Genomic DNA, 14,407 nt, shown 5'->3' with positions numbered 1-14,407 from the left:
ATGAAGTACAAGCGTATTAAGTCTATCCAATATTCTTCCACACGAAATCCAAATCGGTTGACTGTTACTCCACACCCGTTAGGTATTTCAGCTCCCATTATTTCTGAGTTCCCTGGTTATATAGATACTCTACTCCTCATGTTTCAGACGTATAATTCTATAGATATCTAAACAACTGATTATTTAAAACCTATATCCAGAAAAATTGCTTTATATAAGTATTGTATAAAAGGTCATTCCGTTGATATATTTTTCATGCTTTGTTTTGGCCGCTTATCTGTTTTTTTACAACTGAAAATATTTCTACCTATTATCTAATGATTTACAGCCGGTGGGTACTTGTGTTGTTATGACAAGTCTTATTTACGTTTTTTTTCCTTCTTTTTTCGTGAATATTTTATGTAATGTCAAAAAATAGAGTTGACATTGAAATTGATCACTGCGGTGTAAAACGAAATGTCGATAGGTACTATTCTCAGTTTGACAGTCAAGGACATTGACGGGTGCTATCGATGTAACGAATTTAAATGACATGGTTAAATGATTAGGTATTGTATGAATACTGGTTATTACCTATTCTTATTACAGTAGTGAATTTAATCTGAATATTCATGAATTAGTTAGTATCCATGTGATCGCTCAGTACGAGTGTATTGAAGTGTTAACGATAGGTATTTTTTTTGTTTTATTTAGAAAACAACAGGTACAAAAATCATGCACCATAATAATTTTGTATGTTTTTCAAATCGGTACCTACCTACTTATACTGAATTAAGATAAATTAGCTATCTTTAAATTATATTTATTTGGATCCCATCGCATCTATTCTGTACATAAGACTGCTATCGGCCGCTATCGAGGGTAGTCTTTCATATTTTTATATTGAAGTAGGTAGGTACCTATTATAATTTTTACTATACGTTAGTTGTAATTGTTACAATGAGTGATATGTTTTAACAGCACCTCTCTTGGTTGTGCTAACTTTTATAAGAGATAGACAGTTTTAATGGTTTAGACCAGTGGTCGGCAAACCGCGGCTCGCGGCTCTTTGACCCCTTGAGTGCGGTTCTTCCACAAATGCCCTTTGCCCTATTTAGCATGGCTACAATAAAGAAGACGCAAAGAAAAACGGAAGATGAAAACCGTGAATTTAAAGTTGAATGGACCGAGGCTTTCGCGTTTATTCAAAACTTAAATGGCCTACCGACCTGTATTATTTGTCGGGAAAAATTGCGGATAACAAGAGGTCAAATTTGGAAAGACACTTTACAACTAAGCACGCCCTGTCACTTAGCACTATATATCATGTCGGTGATGCAAGGAAGAAAGCAGTTGAGAAACTTTAGAAGAGTCAAGAAAAATCAAGTTCTGTATTCAATTACTGAAGACAATCTTCCAACAATGTTATTATTGCAAGTTTTGTGGTTAGTAAAGGGATTTCTAAGAGAGGAAATCAAGAGTAAATTGAGAAGTCGTCTTATTGATGAGAACCTGGAATTGTGCTTAAAATTAAAAACAACAACATGCAAATCTGACTTCCCAAACTATCCAAGGAGATGCAAGACCACTGTTCACATTGAGTGTTTGTCAGTCATTGTCATGATTTAATTTTATGGATACCATACTTACAATTTAATTTTTATCAATAAATAAGACCATTATTACGTATATCAAGTTAATAAACATTGTACCTACATATTATATAATTTAAGATTAAGAAATTTGGCTCTCAAAAGAAATTTCAATCGTTGTACTGTTGATATTTGGCTCTGTTGACAAATGAGTTTGCCGACCACTGGTTTAGACGGCTAACTTATTGTAACAATTATAATACCTCAATACAAAAATATGATAAACTACCCTCGGCATGGCCCCCACATCCTGAAGCGGGCCCCCAGGCCACGATATTTGACGGACCCCCAACCTATCGCTAAGGTTAAAGGCAGTGTAATGTTTTATAGTAGTGTTTCCCAAATGATATTTCGCGGAACGGGACGGTATATTTTTTAATGCGAAAATGAAAATAAAGGGTATTTCCGTGTATTTTTTTTAGCGATTTTTGGTATTTTAAATAAATCAGGTTGAATTGTTGGCACTCAGCATCATATTATGAAGTAAGCCTAGTAAGATAGCCGAGTTACACGTGACCCTCTGCCATGTTGGATAGTCATTTTTATTAGTCAGGAAACACACTAAGCGCCGCAGGGGACTTTTTTTACTGTTAGAGCTTATAAATTTACGGTGTGTTTATATCACTTAACTGGTTGACCTGCTACTCCTGCTACTACTGTTGATATCGGCCGATAGCAGTCTTGTGTATAGAATAGATACGCAGAATAGATTATTTCAGATGAGAATCATCACAAGAAAGCTAATCCGAAAATCTTGGCATTCCAGCCTTTTCAATCGTGGCATTTAAGGTTTAACAAATCGGGATCACTTGATTGAAAGCTCGAGTTGAAATACATTTTTGAAGGATATAAATATAGGAATTGTATTAGACACTCGCATCACAGTAAATTTTCAACTTTTGATCTTTCACAAATTACAGAAGTTTTACAAAAGCAATTTATTCTGTATTGCATTGGAGTAGACTATTATTTAGTACACATTACAAAATAAAACGTGTATTTTCCAGACACAGAATTTGGACCCGAGACCTATGAATTTATATGCAAACACGTTACCACTCATCTGTGTTCGACAATTCCGAGATCCCGTGTCGAAAGCACCTACTATTTCGAAATTATAGCATTGAAAAATTGGTCTGGGATTTCAATTCTATTCTATCGTCTCTATCTTAACTCTTTAATAATTATAATTAATAGTAATTATGTAACTATTGTAAAACGGAATCATAAAAACACATTATTTAACCCCGTCACGTATTCTGTCAGTTTTTGAGACGCTGTTTCAGTAAGCTCGTGTCTGGATTGTAAATTTTCTTTCCGTGCCGGAAAGTTGGTAATGTTATCATGATGTCGGTTTTAATGTTTTCACTGCGGACTTCAATACAAATATGGCAAGGATAGATATTAACAATTATTATTAACCTAGTTGAATATTAACTAATGACACAAATACCTACGTGAAATATTTGTTACACTTTCAATTCCAATACGATAATAATGCAGTATTTTGTATAATACCTCTGCGAAGAGATCGGGCCTACATAAATAATAATGAGTTTAAGCATCAGTCTTCTATATTTATTTTTTCTTAGTAGGGTGTGGCAAGCGTAAACTTTATAACGCCACGGAAAACTGCACCAAAATTATTGGTCGTCAGTGTTTACCATACAAGTTATGATAGTTCCACAGATTAGTTTATATTCGTTCTCTCATGGAACCACATAATGATACAGTCTCGTCCCGCGGAAATAAGCAGGTCATGACACATTCAGCACTTGAAATGGAAATGTTTACGAACCGGAGCGCTCGATAATTTTACGAATTTAACCTAGTAAAGTATCTAATTTTATGTGTATTTTATAAAAATAAGTGTGTTTGTTTTTGTTATATGGCATATTTAGCTCAGACAGTAAAATTATTTTTTACACGAGACGGAGCGATAATTTTGAGGATATTATGGACCGGAATGGAGTTCCGGTGCGCTCCGATCCATTTCGAGCCCTGTAACACATTAGGCGGGACATTTCAAAAAGGCGGCGTATGAATGCACGAATACAGATATTACAACTTTTGAAAGCGGTGATGGTTTTCCCCGAAGCAAATTATGTCGCTTTATTATAAATTCCTTAAAATATAATCGAAACATAAATAATCCTGACAACTTAACTATTATTGTATATTGTATAATTAATATATTGTAATGGCGGTTTATCGCAGCACAAGTATTTTTTTTAAAAGACAGTGTGCTTCAGAACCTGTCAGCGCCACAAACCTCCACGTATCTAACACATCTACTGTTTGAGAGGTGGTTTCGTGAAAATGCTCTAATTATTAGTAAACGGTGTCTATGTTAATTTATAGATTTTTGTTATATTTGTTTTAGGCAGTCGAAAATAAATATTATAAGTCTTCTTCTTCTTATTTCACCCTGTCACCACCCAGCATTGAGACATAGAGCAAGCACATGTTCGCCGCGCCACTTCCATGGTCCATCGCTAATACTCGCGCCACCCCCCATGCCACACCTGCAGCGCATAGATCGCTTTTGTAGCACTGCTGCAGGGTGAGGGAGGGCCGGCCACGGCGACGGAACCCTTGAGGCTGTGCCAGAAGAGTACGAAGTGTCACACTCTTAGGCGGCATCCGGAACACAAGTCCCACCCACGTAAAGCGTCTCTTCGTGATTACCTCAATCACTGAAGGGTGCTGTGTCGGCTCACGAACTAGGGTGTTTGTAACGCGGTAATAATATAATATTGATGACGCGCTCCGGCCTGCTTGCTACTTCACTGATGATAATAACCCAACAAAGAGACTTACACTACGTCTTACGTGAGCGACGTTGGCGAAGCGATGAGCGGCGCGCGAAAACGTACATCAAAAAAAGACTGTTCGCGAACATTTTCACACACCGTTACACGTTTGAGTTGCGCGTGCCGCTCAACGCTTCGCACGACTTCGCCCACGTAAAACGCCCCGTAAGGTCAAGCAATATAATTGGGTGTAGGAGAAGAGGCAGTTCAGATTGAGATACCGATGACTGCCGTGTGGTTGCGGTAAATAATTGAAAAGCGGCGATTTTGGATAAATGGATAAGCTGAAAGAGGCACTCAAAGTAGATTATTTTACGAAACGTAACTCTCAATAATGCATCTGCAATGTAAATGTCTCGAAAATTTGAGCAGGTAATAAAAGATATGCGTCTCACGGATTTCACTAACCGGAACTGGGCTCCGGTCCATTTCGAGCCCATGATAAAGATGTTGGAAGATGCTATGACCCATCACTGATTGTCACTCTCCTGATAATAATGATGGTTTAGTTATTTTACAAGTGTGTCCAGGGTGGAATAGATTTGATTTCAATTACGTCGTATTTACAATTTTACAAAGAATAGTATTAATTGGTAATAGTTGTAACTGCCCACTCGAAATGTATAATGTGTAGTTAAATCGTTACATGGCATTATTTAATACTATTGGCGGGCCTTGAAATTCCTTCAGCGACCCTCTCGCAAGCCAATGCACCGGGAAACCATTATACTAAAACTTAATTTTATTATATTGACGCAGTAAAGAAAGTTTACGAAAATGCAGACGCGAACTCTAAATAATTATTCGTCGTTTTTGAAGGTTGGACACTATTCTTAATGCCAGGGCCGTTTTTTTTACACCCGGTTGTATAATTTGATAACTTACATCATCAGTGTATACTTAATTCAAGTTAACATGTCATCTAATAATAAATTAGTACTTTGTATCAAAACGTACACACGTTGATCCATAACTAAAATATGTATATAAATAAAATTGCAGTAAAACTGGCTCAGGGCACAATAATTATTATCTTGGTAGACACGCGTTTGGTTTCGTGTTTCTGTTTTTTGGTAATAACATGTGCAATATGATTTTTAAAATGCATTTGTTTTGTATTTATTTACATGCCACATAAGGACAGTCTCACCACGCATTGTGCGCATCTCTCTCTCTCTCTCGTATACGAATGAATGACCAATAAATTAGTTGTCCAAATCAAACTCATATCTCAGGATAATACAGCCTTTCCCAGGCTCGTTGAACTCATTCATACTCTCTCTTTTATCGCTGACGCACACGTGCGTCTTTGTTGCACGATCGCATAAATTGAACAAAAATCGTTTTAATCGCTCAGTCACGTATGTATATATTATTACAATATATAGCTCACACGCATTGGTATTCAAATCGACGCGTTTTCTAGCAATGAATATTGTTATTCGATATTGCTTTGCTTGTGATGTTATTGTTAAATAGTATTATTGAGCGCATCGACGAGAATCACTAATACATGATAATATTACATACATACGCGTTTATTGTAGATTGGCTATGGCTGTACTTCCTCTTCGTGAAATACGGAAATAAACTTTTGACACAGACAACGGTTGGATATAAACGCGCGCCCCTTTTCCCGCGCCTCAGCAAAATCCAACAAAATTAGAGTGTTTTTTTCGTAATTTTTAGAAATGGTCACTTTTTGAAAATTGCCCTACAATTTTGTTGCATTTTATTCTTGTGATTTGATTGATATTGCATATTATTTTATTGTCTTAGTACCTATGTCATAGAATGATATCATTTGTGTGTCATGTGCAATTATTTAATCGCTTTCAATTGAAGTTTACAAGTCACCATGTTACTGATTGCATCCTTAACCGACATGCATTTTAATAACAAAAAAACCTCACGAAAAGGGAATTTTTATTATAAATTCAAAAAAAAAAACAATTGGTCACTATAGTAACACGAAAACAATGGAAACTAATAATTATTTAAAGTGCTTATCAATATTGCCATATAACTTGTTATCAACTTTGCACAGTTGTTGAACTTGTAATAAACAGCTGATTGTGTTTTTAAAAATAAATAAAAACACTAATTGATAAAATAACAAATTTTTCTTATATTAAATGCTTTTGGAAAGTTTTTACGTAATGGTTTTTTTAAAACATATTTTATCCAGTTTACGGAGCCCCAAGCCATTACCTACTTTTTGGTAGTAATATGTAGTCAATTTAGAAAAAATATTATATGACGAATCCAATAAAATTATGTCCTGTAATTTTGCAATAGGTACGTCCTTTTAGCCTTTAGATCTCGCCATATATTATATCGTCTCTGTTCTGGCAGAACACACTAACTGGAGAATACTAGTTTTGAGTAATTTGACTTTGAAGTTATTAAAATGTTTGAAATGGTCTATCATGTGAGTTTATTAAGTAATCGTAAAAAGGATGACTTTAAAATAAAGACTAAAATTAAGATAAAGACGTTAAAGTTTTAAATAAGGAACATTTTGGTATAACTAACTCAATGTGTCATTTTTTCGAATTAGTGTCTTCTGCCAGAACAGTGACGATATGCAGATATAATAAGTAATACTCATCCTTTTTTGGGTTCTAACTCTCGCATATCTTTCTCGTTTTCAAAAACAACCCACGAGACATTTTCAAGAACCAACGTTGTTGTACGGTCGTTGACTTGGAAAAAATACCAAATTTAACCTCAAAAATAAAACATTACCAGCGTGATGTTTGGTTTGGTTGTAGAATATAATATATTTTTTCAAACTAAGAAAGTCATTTTTCTACATGATCGCTTCCCGAAACACCACTCTGCTAGATTTTAACCGCTGGTGCCTTGTTGTGGTTTTTACCCCTTACAAAAGTCTTACGTATTCGTTGAAGTGAAGAGTTTTTTTTTAATAGGTAGGTAGTTAGGTGCAATCGTGCGGATAATAGGTCGACAAGATTGTATAGGGAAGTAAACATTTTAATCGTAAATATTGACCGATAACAATCGTTGATTCAGCGGACATCGCAGAATTTTGAGGAAATTTTCTCAAGGCCGTCTATAGTCAGGCCGCATCACTAAATGGCGAGTTGCAATGAATGGTAGTGCTAATTATTGCTTACATAAAGTGTGGTAGCCTGTTCGCAGTATTTTCGCATCATTTTTGATTGCCTTTTTCATTCACATTAATTAACGTATTGCCATTTTTTCAATACGATAAAATCATTATTTCCTACAGTTTACCATATCGCAATTTAAGTATAAGCAATAACTAGCACTACAATCTAAATTCACAGTTTCGTGCCACTGCTTGAATATATTATAGTGGACGTTGGAATTTTCCATAAAGCGCGATATTATAATATTGTTGTGATATATCAAAGCCGACTCATGAAGATGGCGCTGGATAATATACACAGTGTTCCACAGCCTTTTTTCATAAGGGCTAATTTATTGATGTAATAATTGTTGGCGGGCTGCACAATAGATAAGTATCAAGAATAATGATGTACTATTCTCTTCCTAGTCTAATTAAATATTTATATGCCAGATATTCTGATCTCTCTCAACTCTGTCTTACGTATATACGAGGGTGGGTCAATAAGTCCTTAGAAAAGCCGACAGGTGGCGCGAATTGTACTGTAAGCGGTTTGTTTTCATGCAGCGGCACTACCGATTCAGTATGCTGCGAAGTTTCAATTAGATCGGTCGGGTTGTTGTGTGTTTCTCGTACATTTAAAAAAAAAATTGCTTGTGGAAAATGGAAAAATGGAAAATGGAGAAAATTGAGTTTAGAGCTGTTATTAAACATTTTAATATAAAAGGGTTAACAGCAAAGGAAATAAAAAATGAGCTGGATTTAGTTCACGGCATATCTGCTCCTTCACTTGGAACTATTTATAACTGGTTAAATGAATTTAAACGTGGTCGTACATCAACAAAGGATGAACCACGCTCAGGACGTCCTGTAGAGGTGACTACACCAGAAATGATCAATAAAATCCACGATATGGTGTTAAGTGACCGAAGATTAAAGTTGAGTGAGATAATTGAGGTTACAGGGATCTCAAAAGGTAGCGTCATTTCTATTTTACATGACAAATTGGGCATGAAAAATATTTCTGCAAGATGGGTGCCGCGTTTGCTCACAGTCGACAATAAACGCAATAGGGTGGTGGCCTCTAAAGCCCTGTTGTCGCTCATGCAACGCAATCCGGATGAATTTTTTCGTCGCTTTGTGACTGTAGATGAAACATGGATACACCACTATACTCCCGAGACGAAAGAACAGTCAAAGCAGTGGATTGCGAAAGGCGAACCATGTCCAAAGAAGGCGAAAACCGTAAAATCAGCTGGTAAGGTTATGGCTACTGTATTTTGGGATGCACGTGGAATTATTTTCGTTGACTATTTGGAAAAAGAAAAAACAATAACAGGGGATTATTATGCATCTTTATTGGACCAGCTAAAAAACAAAATTGAAGAAAAACGGCCTCATTTAAACAGGAAAAAAATCCTCTTTCATCAGGACAATGCCCGTGTTCACACATGTTTACGATCAATGGCTAAAATTGAAGAATTGAAGTTCGAATTGGTCGACCACCCACCGTATTCGCCAGATTTAGCCCCCAGTGACTTTTTCCTTTTCCCAAACTTAAAAAAATGGCTAAGTGGACAACGTTTTTTTTCAAATGAAGAAGTCATCGATCGGACAAATGCTTATTTTGAGGACCTTCCGAAAACTTATTTTTCTGACGGTTTAAAAAAAATTGAGAAACGTCTAACCAAGTGTATTGAGCTCCAAGGAGATTATGTTGAGAAATAAAAAAAAAATACAAAAATAAAAAGTGTTTTAATGCTTTTTTCTAAGGAATTATTGACCCACCCTCGTATTTAAAATATTAATATTGGCCAAATCATGGCTCTACCCAAAATCACTGCTCGAAATGGACCGGGACGCACCGGAGCGCCGTTCCGTTTCTTGAAATCGGTAAAATTATCGCTCTTTCTCGAGGAAAAAATATGTTCAACGTCTGAACTAGATAAGCCATTTAACACGCTTATTTTTATAAAATACACATAAAGTTTGATAACTTTCTAAATATCTTTAGAAAATTGTCGAGCGCTCCGGTTCGTAATCTTTTCCATTTTGAGCGCTGTCCAAAATCACTACTCTTCGGGGTATTTGGTTTACACCGAATAATATGTTCAAAAAAACTGTAGAATACGTCTCAGACATATTGTTGAGAGCCGTTCCATTATTTGGAGCATTTGGAGTCTCTGGATGATACTGGTTCGTCCTGTGCTCTGTTGTCACCACATTTCGAAGGCATCGATTGTCTGTCGCTTCTTTGCCTTCAGTATACATGACTCGATACTGTCCAAACATATTGAGAACTGTTTGCTTAAGACGATTCATCAGTGAAACGGCAAATAATTTTCATCTATAGGCGTGACGAAATTTTGGACTCGCTAGCATTCGGAGAGAAAACGTCGAGCTGGAAACACGTCAATTTGTTTCGTGATGGCGACGGGGGTATTAATTCTTAAATCGTATAAAAATGGCTAAAAACGTTACCCATTTACTTGAAAAAGAAAACGTGTCAATGAATATATTATTATTGTTACTAATAGAACAATAAACAGAACATTAAATGGACGCATGTTGGATTTATATGACAAATTATATTTCGTTCGGCATGCGTCTTTTGCACCCGCGACTCGTAATCCGCGCATCGCCTAGCCACGATCTTTTTAGACCATGCCTCAACTGAGGTATAGCCTTTATTTTCGTGACAATTGAAATTTCTCTATCCTTCCTTTGACGGCCCTCGTAATCCAGTGCGTAAGGGCTCCGGGTTCGATCCTGTGATGTCACAATACATTTCAGTACATAATCTAATATGTGAACTCTTCAAGCCTGGGAGTTTTGCCACTGTAATCAGGCTTTGTAGCCTGTAATTAAGAAAGAAAAAACAAAAAAATGGTAAGACGCAAGGTCTGAACAAAAACGAACCATAAGTGTGAGTGAGTAATCATTCGGGACGCTTATATCTCCGCTCTATGCGTTAGAGTAAGATAGAATTTCTACGGTAAATATGGATTTGACTGATTAAATTCATTTAAAAACTGCGAGCACGTGTTGCTGAATTTTTTTTTTGTCAAATATAAAATTAGTGGTTACTTAATTATTTTTAGTTATTTTAGTAAAATATATTATTATGGTTAATTATGTTGTGGTTAAATTTGGTAGCCGTACTACAACACGGCTTCATTTTCCGAAAAATAGGCGCTCTCTATATATCATTACTCTGATGTAAGACGTGTCATCGCATTTATTGAAACCTGTGTCCCTGTCCAACTTCTTATTTTTACTTCACATCCGCCTTTTCCGCTAATGGTCGATCCTTTTCATTACGAATAGCATTTTTACAACCTCCAAAGTAAATGCAAATAAGACTCAATAATAATGTTAATTTATTTAATCATTTTTACGCCTTATGCTAACACTAATGACAGGGCATCATCCTCGTGCTTAGAGATTGTGTTCAAACAAGGTTATTTTTTTATCCGCCTGCACCTTTCAATTCGTTTGAGCATGAAGCGTGAACTGCTGGTTTTTGGTCGAAATTACTTTTACGTCATTTTACATAATCACGCGCAAACAATCAATAGTTAATTTAATACAATAATATATGAAACAAAACAATTAATAGTTAATTTAATACAATTATTTACATTTAGATTTGCTTATTAACAAAATAAATATGACAGCACTACAGACGGGTCTAGGACGATTTGGCGCGGGGACAACTGGACGCCACGCAATTTGAAAATAAATAGACGTTAGGTACTTATAGGTACTGCTAAAAATATTTAATATTATTATTTATATTTAAATTATTATTTATTATGATTTAATAATTGGTGAGAATTGAAGTATGCACACGTAAATAATGATTTAATCGTGAATGCACACGTAAATAATGATTTAATCGTGAATATGTTTAATTTCCAACGAAATAAGAGTATTTTTATTTTTATATAAAGCCTTAGGCATGGTGATTCTCAATCCGCAATAAAAAAATATTATGTTAAGAGAAAAATGTCTTAAAACTACTAACTAGTAGATAGAAACTGATTAAAATTCCTCGTCTACGTTCTGTTTACGTGTCTACGACGGTGCAGCGTCCAATTGTCCTGGCGTCCAGTTGTCCCATTCCCCTACAGACATCAATATCGCTTCCCGGAATCTAGGGATTAGTGAAAACATGTGAACATTTTCTCATTTTGTGTGTAATGAATGAATATTTAGTGGAATGTTTAAATTATTACTTCTAGTGCGAATCAATTAAGCAGGGCATAATATATCTAATTATTTTTACGATTCAACAATATTGCATCGCTGCCTTTCGCTCGGCGCCCCTTTGACTATTACTAGTTTTCTGTCAAATCTATCAAACCCATAACGCCTGTACACGTGCATGTATGCACTGGCACGAATAGAGTGTAAATAATTAAACTATCGCGATAATATTAACTGTTTACACGTAATAGTGCTGACTGTCTCGCCGATCTCATTATTCAAGTGTAAGTGAGACGCGTTGTTGCATTGTGTATGGTGCTATTTGACTGTTTTTTTCCTCCGGAAGGTTTGCCACTATCGTTCTACTGCGCATGCGCATACGTCATGAAAGTTCCAACTCGCGTGAAAATTGTGAACTTTTGAACATTTTTGATCCTTGCATATGCAATCTTGCAACTTGCACGATAATACGTATTTACACGTGCAGTTTTTTGTTATAGCCGCGATAGTAAGTACTGTCAGCAGTAAATCCATGCACGTGTAAATGGGGTATCATGATAATGTGATAAGTAGTATATTTTTTATAGCATGTAATAAGACTTTAAACAAACTTTAAAGGTTAACGTTTTGATCAAATAATCCCGAGAAATCTCAATATTGAAATTATTTAATATTCTGACAATCGGAAAACGAGCAATGTCTAAAAAATATAAAAATACAATATTATTCATTAAATTAACCAATTAGTAAATTGTGGAAAAGTGAAAATAATTTCTCACAAATAATCAGAAAACAAAACTGAACGGCACTCAACAGTTCTATCTGGCTCAAGTGAAATCTATTAGGTACTAAGTTTACCTAATAATTATTGTAATTATTTTTCCTTCTTTATTTTCAGACCCCAGCCGGAGGAAGGTGCGGGTTCAAATGGAACGGCTAGTAGCACCATAAGCAGTGAACCGTTGCCAGAAACGGAAGCCGCCAAGTCTTCGGAGTGGCCTCACGGCCTCAGCTCTATGCTGGCGTGTCTCGGATGCACTATAGGCGTCTTCAACATATCACGGTTTTCCATACTCAGCATTCATTTTGGTGGTAAGATTTATTTATATAATTCAATCAAATTATCATGGTAAAATCAATCCTTCATCACCATTCGGTTTTGTCTAATATCATTCGTCATCTACATTTGAATATGGATCTTGGCCACCTCCCAAAGAGATTTTTTTATGAAATTTGTAAGTCAACCATTTGATTCTAACACACAATGAATAAATGACATGTGAATTTGTCAGAGCCATGGTGTCAGAAGTGGATTTTGCCACTCACTATAATTGGATGTGGATCTTGGCCGCCTCATTAAGAGGTTTCTTAACAGATTTTTTTTTATGGTAAATGGATATTAGGCATTTTGATCAATATATTAGATCCATGCTCTGGAATTAAACACATATTGAAAATCAATATGCGAATTTGCCAGACCGGGGATTCAAACCTGAGACCCGCAACTTTATAAGCAAATACATTTTCACTCGTCCATCGCACATGTATTATATTATTATCATGACTATAATATTTCTTAATCTGAGATAATTGATTAATTAACTCATTCGCTGCTGACTATATAATGATTTTTTAATCAGCACCTTTAAAATGCACGTTAATTAGATCGATCGGCCGCCTGGTCATTACGCGCATGTGCGTCTTCAGCGTCCAAAGTATTAAGTTACTATTGCTCATTAAAAGCAAGAACTTTGTTCAAGTGAATCGCTTTGGATATCGGTATACTCCACTTGCGTGAGGTGAGTTTAGGTGGACATTGTTGAATTCGGGATTATTTAGCCCAATCGATGTACTTTCTTGTACCTATATATAATTTTGTAGATATTATATTTTTATTATACTGCTTTAAAATATATAAGTATATAATATATATAAATTCCTAAGTGTTAAATTATTGTTTTTATCGTTGTACTAATTTTTCTCTACATATTTCATATGTATGTTTTAAATTATAATTTGTAATGTTCACGCATGTAAATAAATAATATGTAGGTAAATAAATTCAATTGAATAAATTTTCAGCCAACTTCATGGTACAGTTCCTAGTCTTGTCACTGGCAATCGGGATCCCCCTGTTCCTGGTGCACGTGTGCCTTGGCCGGGCGGCGGGAGCTGGTCCCCTGGCCGTATGGAAGGTGTCACCGCTGCTGCGAGGAATCGGAGCCGCCCTACTGCTTTCTCAGGCCGTCATAGGCACTTACAGCGTCGTGGGACTGACCTGGCTCTTTGTTTACTTCAGTGACTCATTTGTGACGAGCTTAGACCAGTACAGATGGGCCGAACCATTTAGATTATATAGAGAAGGTGAGATTGAGTTCAAAATTCACTGAATAGGCATAATTTAATTCAAGTAGAGGAAAAAAATAATAGAATTTACATGAGATTAATTGATTTCTTGTAACTTCTCTATTCACTCTGCATTCCATTGTGGAACGTTACCGCTTCCCTACAAGGTTTCTTATGACAGTTTCTTTTAGAGATGCTTGATAACTATTTGCTCAATCGGGTCCATATTCTAAATCCAAACACATGTTGAAAAAAAAACAAGAGGTGAATTTGCCAAACGCGTGATTCGAAAC

General features: G+C 35.8%; 1 protein-coding gene across 1 annotated transcript in view; it reads left to right on the top strand.

Moving 5' to 3' along the window:
- The window catches only part of bdg (sodium-dependent transporter bedraggled), a 112,244-nt gene that overhangs the window by 77,567 nt on the left and 20,270 nt on the right, over positions 1 to 14,407 (top strand). Inside the window, exons 3-4 of the mRNA XM_085942208.1 lie at positions 12,667 to 12,860; positions 13,851 to 14,132. Of these exons, the coding sequence (XP_085798334.1) occupies positions 12,667 to 12,860; positions 13,851 to 14,132 (476 nt within the window). The remainder of the gene's footprint in view (positions 1 to 12,666; positions 12,861 to 13,850; positions 14,133 to 14,407) is intronic.

The sequence above is a fragment of the Rhyacophila brunnea genome, unplaced genomic scaffold, assembly GCF_057557595.1.
Source record: "Rhyacophila brunnea isolate RB1 unplaced genomic scaffold, BYU_Rbru_1.0 scaffold_14, whole genome shotgun sequence".
Lineage (NCBI taxonomy): Eukaryota > Metazoa > Arthropoda > Insecta > Trichoptera > Rhyacophilidae > Rhyacophila > Rhyacophila brunnea.
Note: the sequence above shows the minus strand (reverse complement) of the source record. Positions and strands in the feature narration are given on the sequence as shown.